The sequence below is a fragment of the Biomphalaria glabrata genome, chromosome 12, assembly GCF_947242115.1.
Source record: "Biomphalaria glabrata chromosome 12, xgBioGlab47.1, whole genome shotgun sequence".
NCBI lineage: Eukaryota > Metazoa > Mollusca > Gastropoda > Planorbidae > Biomphalaria > Biomphalaria glabrata.
The window spans coordinates 6,766,684-6,788,346 of NC_074722.1; the positions used below are offsets into that span (position 1 = coordinate 6,766,684).

Below are 21,663 nucleotides of genomic sequence, written 5' to 3' on the forward strand. Positions count from 1 at the left end.
TCTAGGGTAGATAAAACGTTTGAAAGAATGAAAGATCAGAATGTAATGAAGATTAATTACATACACACACACACTAATATATTTATAGATAAATTGTGGAGTGGGTAAAAATCCCCCCCCCCCCCCCCGAAAATATATGACATGCCATTTGTGGGCCGGTTTATATGGTAATGCCCGGGCCAATTTTGATACCCAGTCCGCCCCTGTTTGTGGGGATGTCTTCCGAGAACACAATTGACACTACCCAGCAGGCCAAGGAGAAGCTTACATATTCATAGGTTTACATTGTAAGTTAATCTACATTGAGAGGTACCAATGCTAGATACAACGTGGAGATCTGGTTTTAAAATGGAACTGGATAAATAAACTAACAAACACAATGAAACTAACGAAGAAGTCCAATTTGTACAGCCTTTTATTTCATTTTGGTTTACAGATTCAAAAAAAAAAAAATAGCTAGAGATATGAAACATGATAGTTTACTCATGTATCTGACACAAAGCAGATTTGTTACCATGACATTTAAATGACAATGATATGCCATACCAGGTGACATTAGACGGTGACAAAAATAAAATGTGACAATGTGGAGGGAAAGTTGACACAGATATATCAAACTTCATTTAGTCATTTGGTCAAGATTTGTTTAAACACTTTTATTGCAAAATAATAAACAATGAATATTTATGCCACACCTAAAACTGCTGGTCTGGTAATATTTGTTGTCATACTAGTAAAAAAAAAAACAACAACAAAACACATTACACTAGTCCTCATTTAAAACAACAATTTAACCACAAAATACACATACTAGCCAGATTTTATCAAAGCTTGAGACTGATTAGATAGGAGCAGGACAACAATTAATTTTTAATATCAGAATATATATATATATCAGAAAAGGTTTATTATTTTTAGTAGATAAGTCTGAAAAAAATTTGTATTTTAATCTAGCCTTTTATTTCTAGCATTTCAAAGAAATATTAATTTATTTTTTGCTTGTAAAATAAGAGGAAGTTAAAACAATACCAAGCATTTGCAAAGCATATTGTTTTTTTTTACTTTACAAAAATCAAAATCCAATTAGGCAAGTGAAACACAGAAATGCAGACAGCATGAAGTCAAACATAAAAGAAAGTACAGGTGTTTATAAATAGAAGACACAAAAACAAAACAAAAAAATGTAAGAAATGTTCCTGAGTTTAAAAAAAAAAGCATTTTACAATGTTCTGAGTCAATGTATGCTCCACCAAAGTGTATAGAGTGTGAATGTCAAGATCACACCACTATATTGGCTTCTCACTTCTGCTCAACTTTATCTCTCATCACTGCAGTTACTATATATTTAAAAAAAGATGTACACATGCATTGTTCTGTTACAAGTTAACACACCCAGAGTGCACCTAAGCTCCACTTACCTATACAAATAAATGTTTACACAAAAAAAAACTTTAGCAAAATAAAAATAAAAAACACCAACATAAACCAAGAAAAGAAAAAGACATAAACCAATCAGTGAATCAGACAATGAATGTGGTATATAAAATACAATGAGTCAAATAGAACAAAAGCTAAAAAAAAAAATAAATAAATCTCTAATTTTTTAAATTTCATTCAATGTGTATAAATTGAAGATGCAACCTAATTTTGCAGAAGTGGATAATCCTAGCCTGGTACAATCGATTCATAACTGTCTGCCATGTTCAGTTTATACAATGCAAGTCAAATCAAAATAAATACAAAGAGACAGTTCTAACCCTGAGCTATTTAAAATTAGGCAAAGGAGTGTACAGCATAGAGCTGATCAAGTCAGAGAGAATCTTATCTTCACTGGGACTGGTGACAAGATTATTTTTTTTTAATCTACATACTGTTAGCAAAAAACATAGTTAAAGTAGGATTACAAGATTAATAAAAATGACCCTAATATGGTTTTGACAATGCCCTCTGTAACATATGGTATTATTCATTCATAAACTTCATCATCAACCATTAAGATGATAAAGTTATTTTTGAAAACTTTTTAACACTTGCCAATACAGAAGTTCCTTTCATACAGTAGTGATTAATATAGCAAAGGTAGTAAATTAGTTAATTGTAGGCCAGATGGATTCAATGCCAGAGAGTTTTAAATTTCATTTGTCATGCAACCCATTCACCTTCCATGTTTTAGTTTGGCAATTGTTTTCTTGTAATTACAATTAATGGTCAGGGCACGTGTAAGTGTCTTCATGTACTTCCCACACAGCCATGCACAGAACTAAAGGACTGACAACACAACTAGAACAGATTTCATTCACCTAGTATTCCATCCACATTTCCCTCAGTGTAAATAGGTCAGGGTTTAGTGGATTTTGTTTGTACCCCTCTGTGTACACTACACACACCAATTCATTGACTTATATAACAAAATACAGATCATAATGTACAACATGGTTTTAAAGAAACAGAGAGAAAAGACAATAATCGACCATGTTTACCAAAACCAAGACACCACATGTAGTCAAGTCTAAACATTATTTACAGCAAAATTCATTCCTAGTGGCTTATAATTCCTTAGAGAATAAAATAATAGTTGAAAGTATCTAGTTATTTTTATAGGTACCGGTAGCTTTAGTACCATATTGGACTTGTATTATTTGGTCATAAAAGTGTTCATCAAAGTCTTTATTGTTTATGTTTAGAAATAACCCTAACACCTTTTCATTAAAACAAAAAAAGAATAAGCCAATTCGAAACTTATAAAGACAATGACTGTAGCAAGACTATCTGCAGTACACTGGCTTTCACTTTACTCTCTGGGTACTTAGATCTACTCTGTATAGAGCGAAACACACAGGATGCAATGCTCCAGATGGAAGCACACACAGGGTGCGCTTCACTCCACAAAAGCAGCCAACAAACAGACATTTATAGCAAGATGTACAGCATCAAGTAAAAACCATACAATGTATACTACAAAATGACTACATAGACACTCAAAAAGAAACGGCTCCACCATCAGACAGGAGCTCCTTTTTATATGTTAATACATACAAATATTTGTCAAGATACAACTAGATTAATGATATAATTAAAGCTTAGCTTTTCATGCATCTAGTACAAAGAAAAATAAAGTTAAGCTTTCTTCATGGCTCACTTCCCTCATAAAGAAATAATTTTGGAGACGTTAAGACCAAACCATATTAAAGCAGTTCAATGAATACACCTGGAAATTAAAACTGTGTTTACAATTACAAAGCTGTACAGACAGAACAAAAGTTCAATAGTGTCCCATTTATGTCTACGAACAGCCAAGCAAACATGTTTGCAGATTCAAAATGTCACTGACATGTCCAAGTGAATTATAATTTGAGAACCAGTTTTGTTGTTAACATTATATCACAATATTCTGGTACTAACAGGATGAAGTGGTGCCAATACATGCTGGTAGTTAGTGTGAGGCTACACCTTCAAAACCAGATGGCAACTGTTACGGACTGAATGAAATCTACATATTAATATACTAATGATATGACTAATGGTAATGTGCGCTTGGACGAAGAATTTAAAAAATGTTCAAAGTAACAACAAACACTAAATTGATCAGTTCAAATCGTTGTCATATTGTACAAATATGACCAGCCAATCGTCATGTGCCTTCAATACAGGAAAAGGCGCGAGGCTGGAATTCTCTATTTGCATCCATAGAAAACCAATGAAGCATACCACACACTGAGGGTCAGTAGAGATGGTTGACATGACTTTGACTAGTCCAGGTCACATGATTGCATTCAATACACTTTTTTTGTCCACTAGAATGATGTCAAATACTTGGCATATCATGAATGAAATCAAATAATGGGAGGTAAGTCTTGTCATTATTCTCTCTTTTTGTTTTAATCTTTGCTGGGGAGTGTTGATTGATTTATGTACATTATATTACAGCGGTTTCACTTAGTACAGTTAGCTGAAGTTAAAACCCCAAGCCTGTACTGGAAATAGTATTCAAACATGACAAGTCATATACACATGAAAAATAGAAATGTTATGTACAAAAAAGGAAACAGCACACTAGGACATGATATATTTTGAAGTTAGTGATTAATCAAAGGATGGTTAAAAGGTATGAAAATAATGGATTCATTTCAGAGTTACACTGAACATTTAAAACAAAGCAGTTGATCATGTACTAAAGAAAGAAATGCCAGGATTAAAGCGCTCTCACTCACACAGTCATTTTGAATTTAGTCCTCACTACAAAAAATATAATCAAGTGTCATAATACCTGAAAGTCTAGGGAAAAAAAACTGCATATTTAACTTGAACTAGCACACAAGTATTCCACGTCTTATGTTCTAAAATTCAGGGGATTCTTTTCTTTAATACAATTATCAGCTAAATTCACAAACTCATAACAAAGCACACACACACACACACATACATCAAAACTGGTTTTATTTGGATTTATAATAAATAAAAGGGTAACCAATTTAAACAAAAAAAAAAGGGGGGGGGGTATCAAAGTGTATAGTTTATCCCTGCCGGTTTGAAAATGAAACTATGGATGAAAATGAGATGCTCTCAATCAACACAAAACGGACACATCACACAAGATACAATGCATGCTCGAAATACCACACACCAAGGCATACTATGTATGCTTGGAAAACATGCTAGGAATATACATCACACACAGACTCACAACCTTCTACAAGAAATATTGAAATTATATCAGAGCAACAAAATGGGTAGTTGCAGGGGAAAGTAATCTCACTGAAAGTGATAGTGCTAAGGGGAGATGACTAGCAGAAGTCAAATAATCTTACAACAAGAAAGTCACACTCTATAACCTTTCCTTTACCCACTGAATAATTTGCTTTTCATAAGTTCAAATATTCCTCAAAATACAAACAACATACACACAATTAAGACAACACAATAAGAAAAGATAATGAATAGAATAAAATGGTGCTTCTCAAAGTGTAAGGAAGGGGTGGGCCAACAGATGGTTTTATCTTATCCCACAGTGGATTTAATGACCCCCTCAGATAGTGTACAATTCATAGACATAACATTAAAATGCTAAACATTACATGAAAAAAAAAAAAACAGCACCATTTCGAAATTATTCACAATATTTGAAGGATGTTACCATTAATGTAAAATCTTTTTTTTTTTAAATAAAAAAAAATTGAGGTAACCTTTAACCTCTCAAATGACTTTCTCCACAAACAGTCAAGAGACCTGTTACTTAATGCTTAAGAATCTTATTTTTTTAAAAATCGATAAAGAATTGAGATGATGGGGGAATACTGCAAGGCTTTAATCATTAGTCTGCTGAAATACTTTTGATACCGTACACAAATGATTTTGATTCAGCAAGAATCTGCAAAAAAAATATACACCTAGCACTTTTCCATGATAGCGTTTCGCTTTTTTTTTTTGGCTAAGACAGCAATTCATTTCCATCTGCAGATTGGTACAGTACTGGTACATAACTATTAAGTAGTAACAGTATGGACTTAATTACTAATGGAGCTGTCTCACACCTCTGCGATGTTGAACAAATATATAATGACACACGTTCTCAAATTCTATGAATGTATTAATGATGGATGTCAATGTAATGCATATAGAGATACAACAATGGCAATAATAAACATTATAGCTCAAACTTTTGGAACAGAATTTTTGTTTCTCTCAAGTCGGAATATGAGCAAATTAAGAAAGAGAAAAAAAACCTGACATGTAGGTGGTGATGGTGAAATAAATATATCTATATAGATGAGTGATTGCTTAGCTTTAAATACATTCAACATAGGAGAGTGTATAAAGCCTAAGACATACATAACAGAGGGGAAACTAAATTAAAAGTTTTAATTTACTAATGCAGTTACACTGAGTGCCTAATGGATGACACATTACCACTATAGAAATATGACATTAGGTAGGAAACACTATAGAAATATAAAATTAGATACGAACTAGTTGGAGACATGAACATTACAATACATGTCGTACTGATTGACAAAAGATCATTAATACAAAAACTACCGGTACTTGTTAATCTGTGTTTACTAGACTTCACAAACTTTTTTTAAAATTTTTTAAATCCTCTTAGCAAATCACTAATTCCTATGCCCAAGATTGAAGTTAAAATAAACATCAGGTCTTTTTAAAACATAAAACATATTCACATGAACAAATTTTGAAACCAGCAAAAATGTGTACAATGAATGATTTAGAGTGTATCTGAGTGGATATCATTATAGATAGTCAAAGTAAAGGTATCCAGTACACAGACTGGCAACATACACACACACACATTCAAGTGAGGAGATAAGGGTCAGTGTGGTCAACTTGCCAGAAATAGCTGATGTTTGTTTCTACATGGTCAAACATTATGCTTGAGGTTGACCACAAATGGCAGGCTATCAATAAAAAAGTGTAGCAAGCCAAAACTCACAGAGAGACCTAGTGTTATGTCCCTTTCAACAGAATTTAAATGTGAAAGTTTTGCAGACAAATTATAAGATTTTGTTATGTAAGCAAAACTTAATTCAAGACTGCTTACAGTTAAATAAATAATCAAAATTCATCTTGTATTGATACTTTGTATTCTTAGTTTCATAATTATGTTTACAACTGCATACTTTAATGTTGAAACCATGAAAAAAGGGGGAGATTTCTGCTAAAAAAAATATTTTTTTTTTAGCTTTCTAATATAATAAATCCTGCTGACCAATGACCCCCCTCTTCATCTATAAAACTAAGTTGTATGTACACACATGACAGAATAAAATTTTAAAGATATAAATCTATGTTACATGGTGATTTTAAGTTTTTCACTGAAAAACTAAACAAATATTTGTCCAGCACTTATGAACAGCATTTCACTTCACCATTTAATTATAGCTGTTAGGCATTGGACTGGTGGCTAGGAAGGTCTTACTTAAAAGGCAGTAAATGCATACACCAATACATCCAAGTCTGAACTAACCACAACAATGGAAACAGAAGTGGCCAGCTTTTTCAGTGAGTGATTTCAAATATTCATATATAAATGAATATTTATGATGTCCTCATTTGGCAGGTTAAGTTCAAACTGGAGGTATTGTATGTCCATCTTCTAGAGCATGTCAGCTCTAAGGAAGATGAAGCCATGATGCCTATAATAAAGCAAGGCTGAACCAAACAAATATTCTCTGAGGTGTTTCCTATTGGCTTCAAAAATGCAGTTTACAAAGTGTGAACATATAAACAATGAGAACTGATGTGAGACACAGGATGTAGTCTGATGGAAGATGGTAATAAGACATACATGTCTGGCATAGATTTGGTCCAATTTATTATGAGATATCAAATGGCTGCCTTTGGTTGTTGTTACTTGTTTGTGGAATTGAAACAAAAAAAATGCTGTTGGTTCCTTCTTGACTGACTTTTTTTTTTTTTTTGTGTTTCATTATTTACAGTTTAATGGGCGATGGCAGAACTTGGTTTGATTTTCTAGCAGGAGAATCACAATGCAGCCACTTAAGTCCCTTCTCATGCCATGTCAATGAAACAGTTCAGATCGTTGAGCATGACGTCAGTCCAGTATCACCACATGGCGACACTTAAAACTTAAGAATTGGGAAAACCAAGCAAGGCAACTCTAGCAGGTGCACAGACTACCGAGGTGTAGATGTGAGTTATCTTTAGTCTGACCAAGTGATAAGAGGCCAGGCCAATATGGGACGTCTGCCATCATTTCTATTTACATGATCAATGTTCCACTAACACACGGCTATGTCCACTGGTGAGGGGAGGGAGGTAGTTCAGTGCCAGACGCTACTCTTGCACTGAAAACAAAAAGTCAGAACAAATGTAATTATTAAAACAAAATTATATTATAGTAGGAGAACTATAGATCTAAATAACTTAAACAACATATAAACTAGAATAACTAGTTCATTCATTATAAATTAACAACATAGACTAGAATAGCTACATCATTCATTATAACTTTGGCTTTTTATATTCCCTGCACACAAAAAATATGTTCTAAACAAGCCATTAATTTAGATACCCATGGAAGCTCTATGGTTTAAATAAAGACACAATGATTTCAATGGATGGTATATGGATACTGGTACTTGATTATGTCTCAATTGATACCAAGATAGACTATGGGCAATTTGGATGGATTGATGTATGGATTATCTGAACATAGCAACAGAAAATCTAATCATCTCAAAATGGTAAAAACAAACAAGTGAATATTAAAAAGTGAAATTGTACTATGAAGGAAATAAACATTATTGTTAAGACTTATTTCTATCATAACAATACAAATGTATCTGCATGTGCAAGAAGGTTTTGTAAGTTTCTAAGCCAACTTTACAGTCCCAGTTTTTTTGTTCAGTAAAGTCTCATGAAATGAAACTGTTTGGGGATGATTCAATTATTTTAAAGCTGAAGAAAAAAAATAAAGGAAAATTATACAGTGCTACTTATGATTCAGTGAGATATTTAGGGACACCTTTGTTTGGTTTAGTTGCTAGCAGAGGTGTAGCTAGGGTGAGGGAGGGGGAGAATTTGAAAATCCTCCCGAAATGAGTGTTTTTTACATTAAATATTATGCAAAATGCAGGGGCCCCCAAAGAGATCAAGCCCCCCCTGGCCCCAAATGATGGCAAATTCCTAGCCACATTAAGTACACTAATTGTTTGCATACAAGAGAACTGTGCATTATTTAGTTATAAACAAATTTCAAGGTTTTCCCAATGTAAAAAATGTTTTTCTAAAATGTTTTACATGTTTCAGATGCTCTCATCTAAACCTCACCTATGATGACGGGAGATGGAAGAAGACAGCGTTTGAGCCTGGGACCATCAAGACTGAATGATAGTCCTGCACACATACCACATATACAATCTAAGACCAGCTAATGTATTTATCCAGCCCTCATCATTCCTAACTAGCAAAAATCAAGCTGATTGAATGTTAATAGGGTTAGGGTTATTCACCAATGAGCTATGCCACCTACTTTAAACTTCTCAGTTCTGCTAAGTCATGTCACCCAGAAATTCTGGCCTTTCAGTTAATTACATTCTAGAACTTAAAATCCCCCGTTTTCAAACCTAAGAGTGGATGATTCATCTGTTTAGTGGGTACCGGTAGTTGTTTATAAATAAAATAATTTTTCTTTTAAACATTTCACGTGCTAAAATGTTAGTAGAATGCTTGGCTTAGTGAGTCTAAATCAGCATTTCTCAACTTTTCAATACCTCTTCATTTTGTTTACCAAGAATTCCTAAACCATTCATACATTTTTTTTTATTTTTACAATTATGAGAATTTTTTTTTTTTTAACTATTACCGGTACTAATTTTTTTTTTCTACTGCCCTCATTAGTACTCATGATTTACTCCCAGGTTGAGAAACACTGATCTAGATATATATATATATATATTTTAGTTTATATATATATATATCAGATGAATTAATTACAAAATGATAAACAAATGACTAAGTACAGTACTATAGTTGAGCCAATCACACAGCTGCGTAAGGTGGTAAAGAAGATCGCTGGCTGATGTTGCTGGCCTGAGAATGCATCTGCCAAGATTTGCCTCCCTTCACAACACTGGAATACATACAGAGAGAGGACGGTCAACTAACAATCTGTCAGGTAGGAGCTGGGAGTTGACCAATGGTCAACTAACAATGTGTCGGGTAGGAGCAGGGAGTTGAAGAATCTTTCAAATGACAACCAACTTTTAAATAGCTTACAATGATGGAAGGTCCTCAAAATGGAAAAAGAGGGTTAGGCAGTTTATAGTAAGGAAATGGTTTATTTCAAGAAATGATTTACTTTAACAAGATAGTTTGCTTTAAAAAAAAATATTTTGTTTTGTAATGGAAAGGAGTAAAATACTGAAGGTGGAATCACACAGGGAAAAAAAAGCAGTTGACATTCACAAGGAAGGGAGCTTAAAATTAATATTACACATACCAGCAGTGAGGAAAAAAATAAAACAGCAACTGATTGAACTTTCAAATCTTAAATATATTTAATACAAAGTTTTTGCTGCTTATATTTATCTTTTTTTTTTTTTCCAGCAATCATATTAAGAACAAATGATGAATGTCAAAAAAAATTAAATTAAAGATTGTTTATAATGCAACCATTGCAGCTGAGAACTGAAAGGGGGACAAAAACAAGGGAGGCAAACTATGGCAAAAGCATTCCCACTGGAAAATGGTTAAAAAAAAAAGGCATAGCTTTAGAGAGAGCAATTTTAAGTAAAACAAGTTGAATTGATATTAATTTGTTACTGTTGGTTAGAATAGACAGAAACATGAACACTGCATTAATTTGGAGGTAATTGACATATATGAATGTTTTAATCAGGAAAATTCTGGCTAACAATTACATATTGATAGTTCTTAGTTTATATAAAAAAAGAAACGCTTGAGTTTCAATATTTAGATTACATTTGAAATGTATTTGCTTCAGAGAACCTTTATTATAATTAAATCAAAGTCAAAATCAATCTGACATAAATTAGGAGTTTTACAGTAAAATAATTGGGAGGCAAGAGTAAATACTACAAACAACCAGCCACTGGGCTAAATTGAACCAATTAGTAAGTAGTCTTCCTTAGTTAGTGTGAGGAAACAAAACAAGAAAACCATTTTTAAAAAACTGGATAGAACATGCTATATAATAAAAAAAAATTTCAATTTATTAAAAGAAATGTTTGGTTTAAACTAGGTATCGAACCTTGTGATTTTGACAAAATCAGCTTCATGAATGTATATCATTACCAAATCGACCAGCGAGCAATGCATACTTTAGCAGTTAATTATTGATATTATCATTATATGGACATCGAGATCTAACATTAGACTTAGACTTCTGATTTAGAACTATTAAAATCTAGTCTAGATCTACTTCTAGATCTAGATGTACTGGTAATCAATATTAGATTTACCTTACAAAAATATAAGTAAAGCTTAGATAATCTTTAAAAAAATTTAAGCAATTCTGAACATAAAGCCTTACATTTGGAAATTCCCAAACGTGATAGTCCTTTCAAAACCAATGGCTCTAGATCTTAGTCTACTACTCAACCCAAATTTACATTTATTTACTTTTTACTTTGAAAAATTAAAACGGTCAAACTAGAGTTTTCTCCATATGGCCAACAAGCTAGTACTTCTTTTCTCAGCGATACACATTAACCGTTAAATTTTTAGGAAAAAAGTTAGAGCTGTTTTTGAGATTTGCTGTCCAGGTTCCTGGATCCAGGTTCCATGAAGTTCTGACTTGAATAAAGGTACGATATTGGTATAGTAAAAACTGTAAAGTTTCAAGGCACCCAGACTAAGTGAACACACACATAAGTCTACCTACCTTTGTATTTTGGCTAATGCTGCACCATGGGGGTTCAGGCACAATGGTAATTTATTTGTGCTACGATGCTGATGATCTATGATAAATTTGTACAATTTTTCTGAAAAATGTAAAAGTTAAAAAGTGAGTATTTTAATTACACTCACAAAAGACGTGTTCACAGAAAGTAGAATATTTTTCTAAAGGAAGCCCAGGTTCAAACTTTTGAGCACAACAGATTGCTCATTCATTCTGTGTATTAAAAACTCATTGTCATCCAAACAATTGAAAAAAATGAAGAAAAAAAATAAATTTATTTAAAACTTGTTTATAGTTTATTAAAGTAAAGGAATCTTTCATGAGGCTTTTAGTTTAAATAATAAATAAAACTGAAATAAAAAAACAAGTCACATGTAGAACCACAAAAATAAAAAAATAAAATAATTTTATCTTAGATTCAGATGTGACTTCAAAAGAGAAGATGATTAGGCCTACGTCCTACAAAAAGACCATAATGAGCATAAAAACACTTAGATTCAAACCCCCATTCACAATATTGCACAATAAACCAACGACTGTGGTAAAACTGATTTTACCATAACAACCCATACAATAAGAACTTTCCTAAATTTAAATCACAAACATAAAACTAAACACAAAACTTCCTTATTTAATAACAGCAAACATTTATGCTAAAACGATGCATGCATTTTTATTATTACTAAAGCCAATAAATTAAAAATTAAAAGCTATTCATGGATTCTAAAACGTACAACTAGATGTATACCTTTCACCCTGCTAACATTTGTTAATGACTTCTCAAAGCTGTAATCAAATGGAAGAGTACAATTAGGTTCAAGGTCGCCACAAAAATTGCGTCCGCCTGTGCCTGGAGTACAGCATGTACACATACAAGAATGAAACCTCAGGCGACCTTCATCAAGGTAGGGGTGAGTCAAGGCATCTGCTGCTGTTATTCTTTTGTTCTGAAATAAATGTACAAAACAATTCTTCAAGGATTTTCTATGTTTAAATTAAATATATAAAATAAGTAAATATTTAAAAACAAAAGGACACACAGGCATGAAAAAGGAAACAGTAACATGATTCTTACTACAGTTTTTTGAATTTGAAATGTTTCTTTGGTAAAAACAATACGTTTTGGAGAAAAAAAAATGTTTTCCCATACCCATCCTGTGAGGAAACGTAAATTTAAATGTAAATCCCGTGAGGAGCGATTAAAGAAGTGAACACAAAATGAAAGATTTTATTGCTTTTCATTACATTAAAGAATTATTTGTTTTAAAAGACATTTTGTACTTGAGTTCCTTGGCGTTAAAAGTATTGAAAATAAATTAAGAAATCTAGAAAAATATTTCCAAAAAACATTAGCAGTTATGATTCTTTGTTTGGGAGGTGCGGTGGCTGAGCGGTAAAGTGCTTGGCTTTCGAAGCGGGGGTCCTAGGTTTAAAATCATGGTGAAGACTGGGATTTTTAATTTCGGGATCTTTGGGCACCTCTGAGTCCACTCAGCTAATGGGTACCTGACAGTTGGGGAAAAGTAAAGGCGGATGGTCATTGTGCTAGCCACATGACACCCTTGTCAACCATAGGCCACAGAAACAGATGACCTTTACATCATCTGCCCTATAGACCACTAGGTCTGAAAGGGGAACTTACTTATTCTTTGTTTCAAGACTAAATGATTAATATGAAAACATTTTGTCTACAGAATATCAGTACCTGGTACACAATTACAAGTAATCTCAATTTTCATCCTGTTTATAATCAAAACTTTGCTAATTACAAGTGCAGCTATACAGAAGGAACACTCCCTAAGTAATAGATTCCATTTAATATACTTATTTTCATCGTTATAATCCTCTGCAATAAAGAGACCTTTTAAATCAGCAATGATTGAAATGTGAATCTCTGTAGGAATGTAAAGTACCGGTACTCTACTCTTTCTTAATCTTTGGACTCAATGATAATGCCTTATTATAAAATGCATTCTATGAACTTACTGGATTCAGTACTAACATCCTACACAGTAGATGCACTGCTTCATGAGTGGCCTGTTCAGACAGAGTATAAAATTGGTTCAGGGCAGCTGGCTTATGTGGTCGTGAGCGAATGTAATCTCTGGCCCCTTGGCAGGCAGTTGGCATGTCTTCAAAGGATGGAGTGCCCAGCACTTCAGTGATTCTATCCAGCTGGAGAGAGAAACAGTAAAAATTGTACAAGCCCAAACTTACAAAATTACATGCAAGAAAGTAGGACAAATATTGGGTCCAGGGTTCACTTCCATTTAGAAACACCCACTTTGTTGCAAAGCTGCATTGCATGCTCTGTTCATGCAATTTACAGGGCTCAGCAAATATGTGGAATGGGTTGCCTGAGATAGCCAAGACAACCAGTGACTTGGTAGAATTTAAGTCATTGGTTAATATGCATGACTAAATGCATGACGCGTATGACGTAATCATCTTCTTTTTTGAAGTAACGTCTGTATCCTATAAGATAAGAATGCCTTTTTTTTAAACTAGAAGAGGGTTACCGGTAGTATTTTCTGATGATATATAATAAGATAAAAATAAACCTTAATTTATGACTTTAAAGGATCAAAGGTCAGATAAAGAAAACTTCACAACAGCCTTTACTAAACTTTATAGGTGACCTAAGTTTGGAAGATTCAGGTCTTCCAAAATCACTTAAAAACCTTCTAGCTTCCATAGAATGTCTTTGTATTCATAAATTCTTGATTCAAATGCTATTGAATTATCCCATTAAAATTAATATAATTTAATCTAGTGAATTGATTGTATGCAGTTGTATTTATTAAGCTCCAGCATGAGAATATAGAAAATAGAGAAAAACTTTCATCCATTTTGATAAATTGACAGATTTACAGCCTAATTTTAACATCTTGGTCAATTTTACTTCAATGTTTAATGACTGAATGAACTCAAAACATTTTTAGAAAATGCAAAGGTTTTGTTAAAGTTAGCCACAGCATTTTTTTATCAACAAGAAATAACATCATCTTAAATTATTTATAACGCACTAACATATACAAAACTCCAGAGTTTGTGGTAAACTGTTGAACCCCCACTTTTAAAGCATTTTATTGAAACCAAGTCTTAACAATGCATATTATATTTTATAAGAGTCACTGAATCACTGATCATAATCATAATCTCTAAATACAAAAAACAAAATTTAATAAAATACTCAGAAAGACACAAAGATAAAGGCACATTCCTGGTCCCATATGCTAGGACAAATTTGTACAAATACTCCTTCTTCCCTAGTGCTATTAGAGCATGGAATGGGTTGCCTGAGCTAGCCAGGAAAACCAGTACCGGTAACTTGGTAGAATTTAAGTCATTAGTTAATATGCAAGACTAAATGCATGACGCGCAGGACGTAATCATCTTCTTTTTTGAAGTAACGTCTGTATTATATAAGATGAGTCAGCTGCTCAGAACAGATCCTGGGAACTTTATCTGCATATATAATGTGAAAGACAAAGCATAAGACAAACACACACACATCTATCAAGCTCAATAAAGACTTTACACATACTCCTTACAAGGCCAATCACCCAAACAATATCAAAGACCTTGCATTGTTTAACCCCAAAAGAGAAAAAAAAAAGGGACAAATGCTTATTTCATGAGCTAGACTTTGGGTGACCTACAAGACAAACATGGCTGTCCCAATGAAAACTTTCTTCCATCCTGTACAAATCATTGTTCACACAAGACAAAATAATTAAACTTCATCATTCATTATCAAAGAGCCTTGCACACAGACAAACAAAAACACAGCCATCTGACAACCTACTGACCTAAATGACTGAATTTTCTGATTGAAGGAAAGAAAGAAAAAGAAAAAAAAAAAGCTTTTAGTGGAGAAAGAAGCCTGGAAGGCAAAAAAAAAAAAAAGGGCAGGGGAGGGGTGGGGAGTCAAGGGGAAAAAATCAATGACCTGTCAGAGCCTTGGTGCCTGACAAAGAACTGCTATGTTAAAACTGAGAGGGGGGGGGAGGGATGTAGAACAGATTGGATGGAATCAGAGAAGGAAGACTTGGGAGGATGGGAGTTCTTACAAGATATCATCCAGGGGAAAAAAAATGAAAGATGTGTTTTGTAGTAAGAGGTAGTGGGTGTGGCAGGACCACTCTTTATGTTATAGGAGGAAAGACAGAGAGAGAGAGAGAGAGAGAGTAATTGGTGGAAGGGTATACAGTGGAGGATGACTCAAGGGGAAAAGATAATAAAAACAAATGAGGCTGAAAGTGAGAGATAGAGAGAATGATAATGGGAAGACATCCAGTGAAGAGACACAAAGAAAATAGTCAAACACATACAAGTAACACTTAGAGAAGAAACAATGAATGAACTTAGAGATCTTATGTCATAGAAGTTCAGTCAACTAAAGTACAAAGTAATTGATCCATGCAGAGTGGGAATGGAGTGTATTTTGATGGATATTAGGAAAGTTAAACCAGTGGGAAGGAGATCTAACACTATTCAAAAAAAAAAAAAGAATTGGTTCATTAAAAAAAAAACTTAACAGCATTCTCTAAGGACCCCCTATCATTTAGTCAGAACAGCACTGTATTGTCTAAGACCACGTCTTCTGATTAGAACTATTTTTTAACTTTGTTGTAAGTATAAAACATGCTGTCTTTAGATTTAGTGTTACCAGAAGATGGTGTCCATGATTCTGACATTTTGGCCAGCTACATCACACATATACTGATTTAGACCTATTTCTAGCTAAGTTTATAAACAATTAGATCTAGATCTAAATGAACAAAACTCAATTCTAGACATAATGATATGCCACAATACGCAATAGTTACAGTTAAAGGCTTGATTAGAGTTTAATTTTTTTTTGGGGGGGGGGGGGGGAGGAGTAATCTAGCCCTTGATTTTAGGCTATAATTTGTTAATCTACTTCTATATATCTAGATCTAGAATTGTTTAAAATAAATAAACTTTTGATTAGAGTACAATTTAATTTCAGTCAGTAAAAAAAAAAATCAACTAACGTTTGCGCTCCCATCAAGGGGACAATGACGCTTTAGTTCCAAGTGATCAATTGTTGATTTTACAATAAAATCAAGAGAGGCTCAGCCTACAATAAGGAGAAGAAGAAACAATTTGCATGGCGCCTATAAATCATCTTCACTGAACAATCTGTGCTGCAATGACATCTAGAGAAATTCAGCTAAGACAATTACTTCTTTCACAGCCTTAGAGCAGACGACAGCTAGGAGGGAAAGTAACCAAGTAATGCTCTCAAGATTAACGATTATTCCAGTTGTGTTCAGCCTGGCGTAGCGGCTTCATTAATGACAGCGCCAAGCCTTCCTTTTTTTTTTCTTTTCCCTTGAGAAGGGTCTGACACTTGGTCTCGTATTAGTGAATGCTGAATATGGGGTGAAAAGCACGATGGCCCATCCTACTGCCAGTTTTCCATAACAGGGATGCCAGCGGAAATGTAATCAGAAATAGTGTGACACTTTTGAGTTCGACAATATTTACAAATCCAGCACTACTTGAAGCCTGGTAGCTCCACACAAAACAAATGTACCACTCCGCCGACCCGAATATAATCCCATATAAATATGGCCTATATGCAAAACAAGTTTTAAACTGGATAAGTATATATATATATCGATTCTAAAGAGAGAAAGTGTGGACAGCTCTAGCAAGAAGAGATGACAGCAGGATAGCGTTACTGCCCTTCCTTCAAAGTGTTTATAGTAATACGCAAGTTTACCAATCTAACAAAAAATTGTGTAACCACGCTTACATGCACATTTTCTTTTCACATGCATTTTCGTCTGCTTGCTGTCATTTGGTGGACAAAGAAGTTACAGAGCTGGTACTTCAATCTGTTCAGTAGTTGGGGGTCACACAGTGCACGCACTTTGTAAACGGTTTGTAATCGAATCCTCTTTTACGGAACGATCCTCATTAGTCGATCTCAACCATGTTTATCAACAAGGAGATTTCTCAAAACCAATTAGATCTAGATCTAGTCGGTTTATAAGTAGACATGCAGAAGATATTTTCATGCAAATAAAGGTGTTTCGGCTTTATATTTATGTTTATTTTTTTTGTTAATATAGTCACTTTATTTATAATAGGCTAAATATATGACAAGGTTTTAGCCGATGATGTGTTAAGTCTTAACAAACAGAAACAACTACAGAGGAGCGAGGATCAATGTTTGTACGAGATAATGTTAGGTAATTCAACACCTTCCCACTTTTTGAGTTACCCACTTCTGCTAGATAAAAACCAGGCGGGTTATCACGTACATTTATTGACACACTTTATGACAAAGGTTATGGATGGATGATCAAATAGGACTGTTCGGGTTATCAATATAGATTTTTTTTTTATTTCAGTAAACAAAAAAGTTTTTTTCCCCGGAAGGGCTGCACTACGCAGTCACTTTTTTAAACAAAGAAACGTCTGCCTGAGTCGAGCGGCCATGACTTGCACGCGCGAGCACCGACTTTTTAATCGCGATAGGCAGGCCACAACTAAAGAATGGGTCAAATCTGTTACGCTAATTTGCAGCGGCGGATGTTCCAATGTGTGCAATGAACGTATTCGCGCCGTGTCACTCAAGCGGAACTTGTAATAGCCTCTCAGGATGACAGTAAATTTGATGCATCTTTGAATAAACTAGGCTACATAATAGCCGCGGCGGCCTGGACGGTTCTATAAGCGATTCTCGCAAAAATAATTACTTAGGACTTCCCGATGATGTCGCTAGCGTACTCTCCAACCATAATTATTATTTCGCCTTTTTACTTTAGGATGTAGCCAATGTGCACGGGAAAAGTATCTCCACGAGAAGGAGGAGACCTATGAGATAAACCACAGCTGTTTTACGAAAGAGGCGGTCAATAAACAACAATAAAAGATAAAACTGAATGGAAATGAAGTTGTTGTTTTTTTAATTTAGCCCCCTTTCATCTGGGGGGAGGGTGAGGCTGAATGGGGTTCTAACATAGTCTAGGGCCTCTGCAACGATTTAAATAATAGCCATGTAAAATTCCATCAAAATTGGTCGAATTGCGTTATTTCCATAAATATAACAGAGAGCCAACAATTATTGATGTATCAAATGTGCCGTATATATATATTTATATATATATATATATATATATATATATATATATATATATATATATATATATATATATATATATATATATATATATATATATATATATATATATATATATATATATATATATATATATATATATATATATATATATATATATATATATATATTTATATATATATATATATATATATATATATATATATATATATATATTTGTGTATATTGTATACACATTTGTTCTAGTTCTACTAAATAAGTTGATACTGTGACCCCATCAACACACACACACACACAAACATCCCTTTTTCCCCCGACCATGACCTAGTTGGCCCGTCGTGAACTCCAGCACCAGCCGGCAAAGACATACATATTTATGACGGGGAGGTGGAATGGGGGGGGGGGGGGGGAAGAGGTCGAGTGAGTCTCAACACTGTAACTTGGGAGGACACTTGCTACACAAGAAAAACAGAAGTTGATGCTGATACGTTTTCCATGTTGTTTAAAGTTTATCTACAAGATTATCATCAGTTCAGTGTTTGCAAAGATCATAAACCCATTGCTGAGTTCTAAATAAATGGCTCGTGTATTAAAAGAAAATTGAAGAAAATGTGTGTGTGTGTGCTCCAGTAATTATCTTCCTCAGTTTGAGGTTTCCTGCTATCTATTGCTTCTAGTCCATCTGTTACAAGTCCAAATGTGTGTGCGGTGTGTGCATTTATCCAATAATCAGACATTACTTTGAAATTTATTAATTTATTTCTAATTATGCATGAAGATAGCACAGATTGCTCCCCTTCTTTTTTTTTTTTTTGTTTCATTTAACAAACTCTCTACTGGTATAGGACTAGTTCAACTTTTCACACAATACTTGAACTGTAAAGTACATTAGGATTAAAACTGTCCCATGATAGGTAACTGTAAAGTAAATTAGGATTAAAACTGTCCCATGATAAATAACTGTAAAGTAAATTAGGATTAAAACTGTCCCATGATAGGTAAATGTAAAGTACATTAGGATTAAAACTGTCCCATGATAGGTAACTGTAAAGTAAATTAGGATTAAAACTGTCCCATGATACATAACTGTAAAGTAAATTAGGATTAAAACTGTCCCATGATAGGTAAATGTAAAGTACATTAGGATTAAAACTGTCCCATGATAGGTAAAGATCTAAAAAGGTTGTGTCATCAAAAATGATCAGAAATAAACATTTCTAAGACATAAATTAAAATCTAATCAACCTTAGGACTAATGTTTGATGTCTTTGAAAATATAATGAATGACAACACTTTTAGTCAATGACATGCATGAAAACAATGGTTTGAAACAAAAAGTGGACAAAGACATCAAAACTAGTGGTCATAAACATATAAACTAGTGGACAAAGACATAAGTAGTAGTCAAAGACAACATACCTAGTGGTCAATTGTATTGTATCAAAAACAAGAGGTCAATGACAAAAAGTATAATGTTCAATAACATTGAAAACCAGTGGTCAAAGACATCTAAGTCTAGCTATCAATGACCACCTAAAAAACAATGTGACTCACCTGCTGTACAGGGGCTGAAGCTTGGAACAAAATCCTGCGACTGAGTAACTCTGCAAAGATGCAACCCACCGACCAAATGTCCACTGCAGAGGAGTAGTGGACAGCACCCATGAGGATTTCTGGGGCTCTGTAGTACTGAGTGACCACTTCCTGAGTCATGGCTATGCTCTCATCAGGCTCCATTATACGTGCCAGGCCAAAGTCACAGATCTGTGGACAATGTGAAGGATATTGTCATGTTCTAGACATTCAATACAGACACCGAAACTATAATGTAGTAATCACATTAAATATGTCCTAAATAAATGGCTTATGTCAAGTGTGTCTGGGTCAAAGGACTGCACTAGGGACTCGATGGTTAACAGTTAATGTTTTTAAGGATAATTTAGCAAATACTGGTACAACTATAAGGAACCTAAATTCATTTTTATCATCTTGATTAGATTTCTAAAAAAAATATTTATGCCCCTCTGGGGTTAGGATCATATTTAATAACTTTGTCTAAGATTTATCTTTTGCCTTGGTAGTTAGACAAAAGTTAACGTTGTCTTACAGTTAAAAAAAAACAACAATTTTGGACATTTCCACCAATTGGAAGTAAGATTCTTCTGGTCACAGCTGAATTGAGTGACTCACCTTCAAACAACAGTTACTATTGACCAATAGATTGCCAGGCTTGATGTCACGGTGTAATACTCTTGCAGAATGGAGATATTTTAAGCCTGGAAAACAGGGATGGAGACAGTGATGAAATGAGAACAGATGGAAGATCACCTGCCAGTGTTGTTCTTTTATTTTGAGGTATTTATCAATTCTAATGTTAGCCATGGAACAAATCTTTAATGCAAGTAACTAAAATAAACACTTATTATTACTATTGTCTTAGTTCAGCACATCTTCCCACAGCACGCCCAGTGTGCACTGGTACAATCACTTTTGTGGACAGGAGGGGGGGGGGGGGATGTTTTGGGAGTTTTTTATTTTTTTTGCTGTCTTTAGACTGACATCAAACCTCGAGTCAAATTAAACAAAATCCCTGGTCTACATTGGGATTTGATCTCAAGGTAGCTAATTAATTCAAGCAATATATACTTCTGAGCCACGCATACCTTCTATTGATAAGTCAATATTGTATACATCATATACGCTTTTTTTTTCTTCCACAGATCTATCTCAGGCTAGCCCCGCCTATTTGATGACAAAAACTATGTTTTGGTGAAAAAGTATATTTAATATCTACATATCATTGGCAGTCAACAAGTCACTTCTAAATGTTGCTTCTTTTGTTTGTTAGCTACTTGACTGTCTGATAGTGACACTTACCTCTGAGTATTTGGTAGAGAAAGACTTTGACATGGTCAGATGTGAGAGGTTGTGGGGACACAATGATTTTATGGAGGTCAGACTGCATCAATTCTGTGACAACAAAACTGTTCATCAGTTAAGGAGAAATTGACTTGGCATAAGATTAGCTCAACAGTCTCACAATAAAATTAATCTATACATTACGTAATTTCTTTTCATTGGCTTCTTATATTATAGAATGCTGTTCTAAAACAGCTCATCACCACTAAATGTAAAAAGGTTT

At 33.9% G+C, this 21,663-nt stretch overlaps 1 protein-coding gene across 4 annotated transcripts in view; it reads right to left on the bottom strand.

The window, feature by feature from the left end:
• Positions 1-397: 397 nt before the first annotated feature.
• Positions 398-21,663, bottom strand: part of LOC106065260 (serine/threonine-protein kinase NLK-like) — a 60,487-nt gene continuing 39,221 nt past the window's right edge. Inside the window, exons 4-11 of one of the 4 annotated variants that reach the window (XM_056005086.1) lie at positions 21,399-21,505; positions 20,712-20,797; positions 20,076-20,285; positions 13,388-13,576; positions 12,150-12,348; positions 11,384-11,483; positions 9,506-9,610; positions 398-7,823 (exon numbers count right to left, since the gene is read on the bottom strand). In XM_056005086.1, coding sequence (XP_055861061.1) covers positions 9,520-9,610; positions 11,384-11,483; positions 12,150-12,348; positions 13,388-13,576; positions 20,076-20,285; positions 20,712-20,797; positions 21,399-21,505 — 982 coding nt within the window. In that variant the 3' untranslated portion in view covers positions 398-7,823; positions 9,506-9,519. 4 annotated transcript variants of the gene reach the window in all.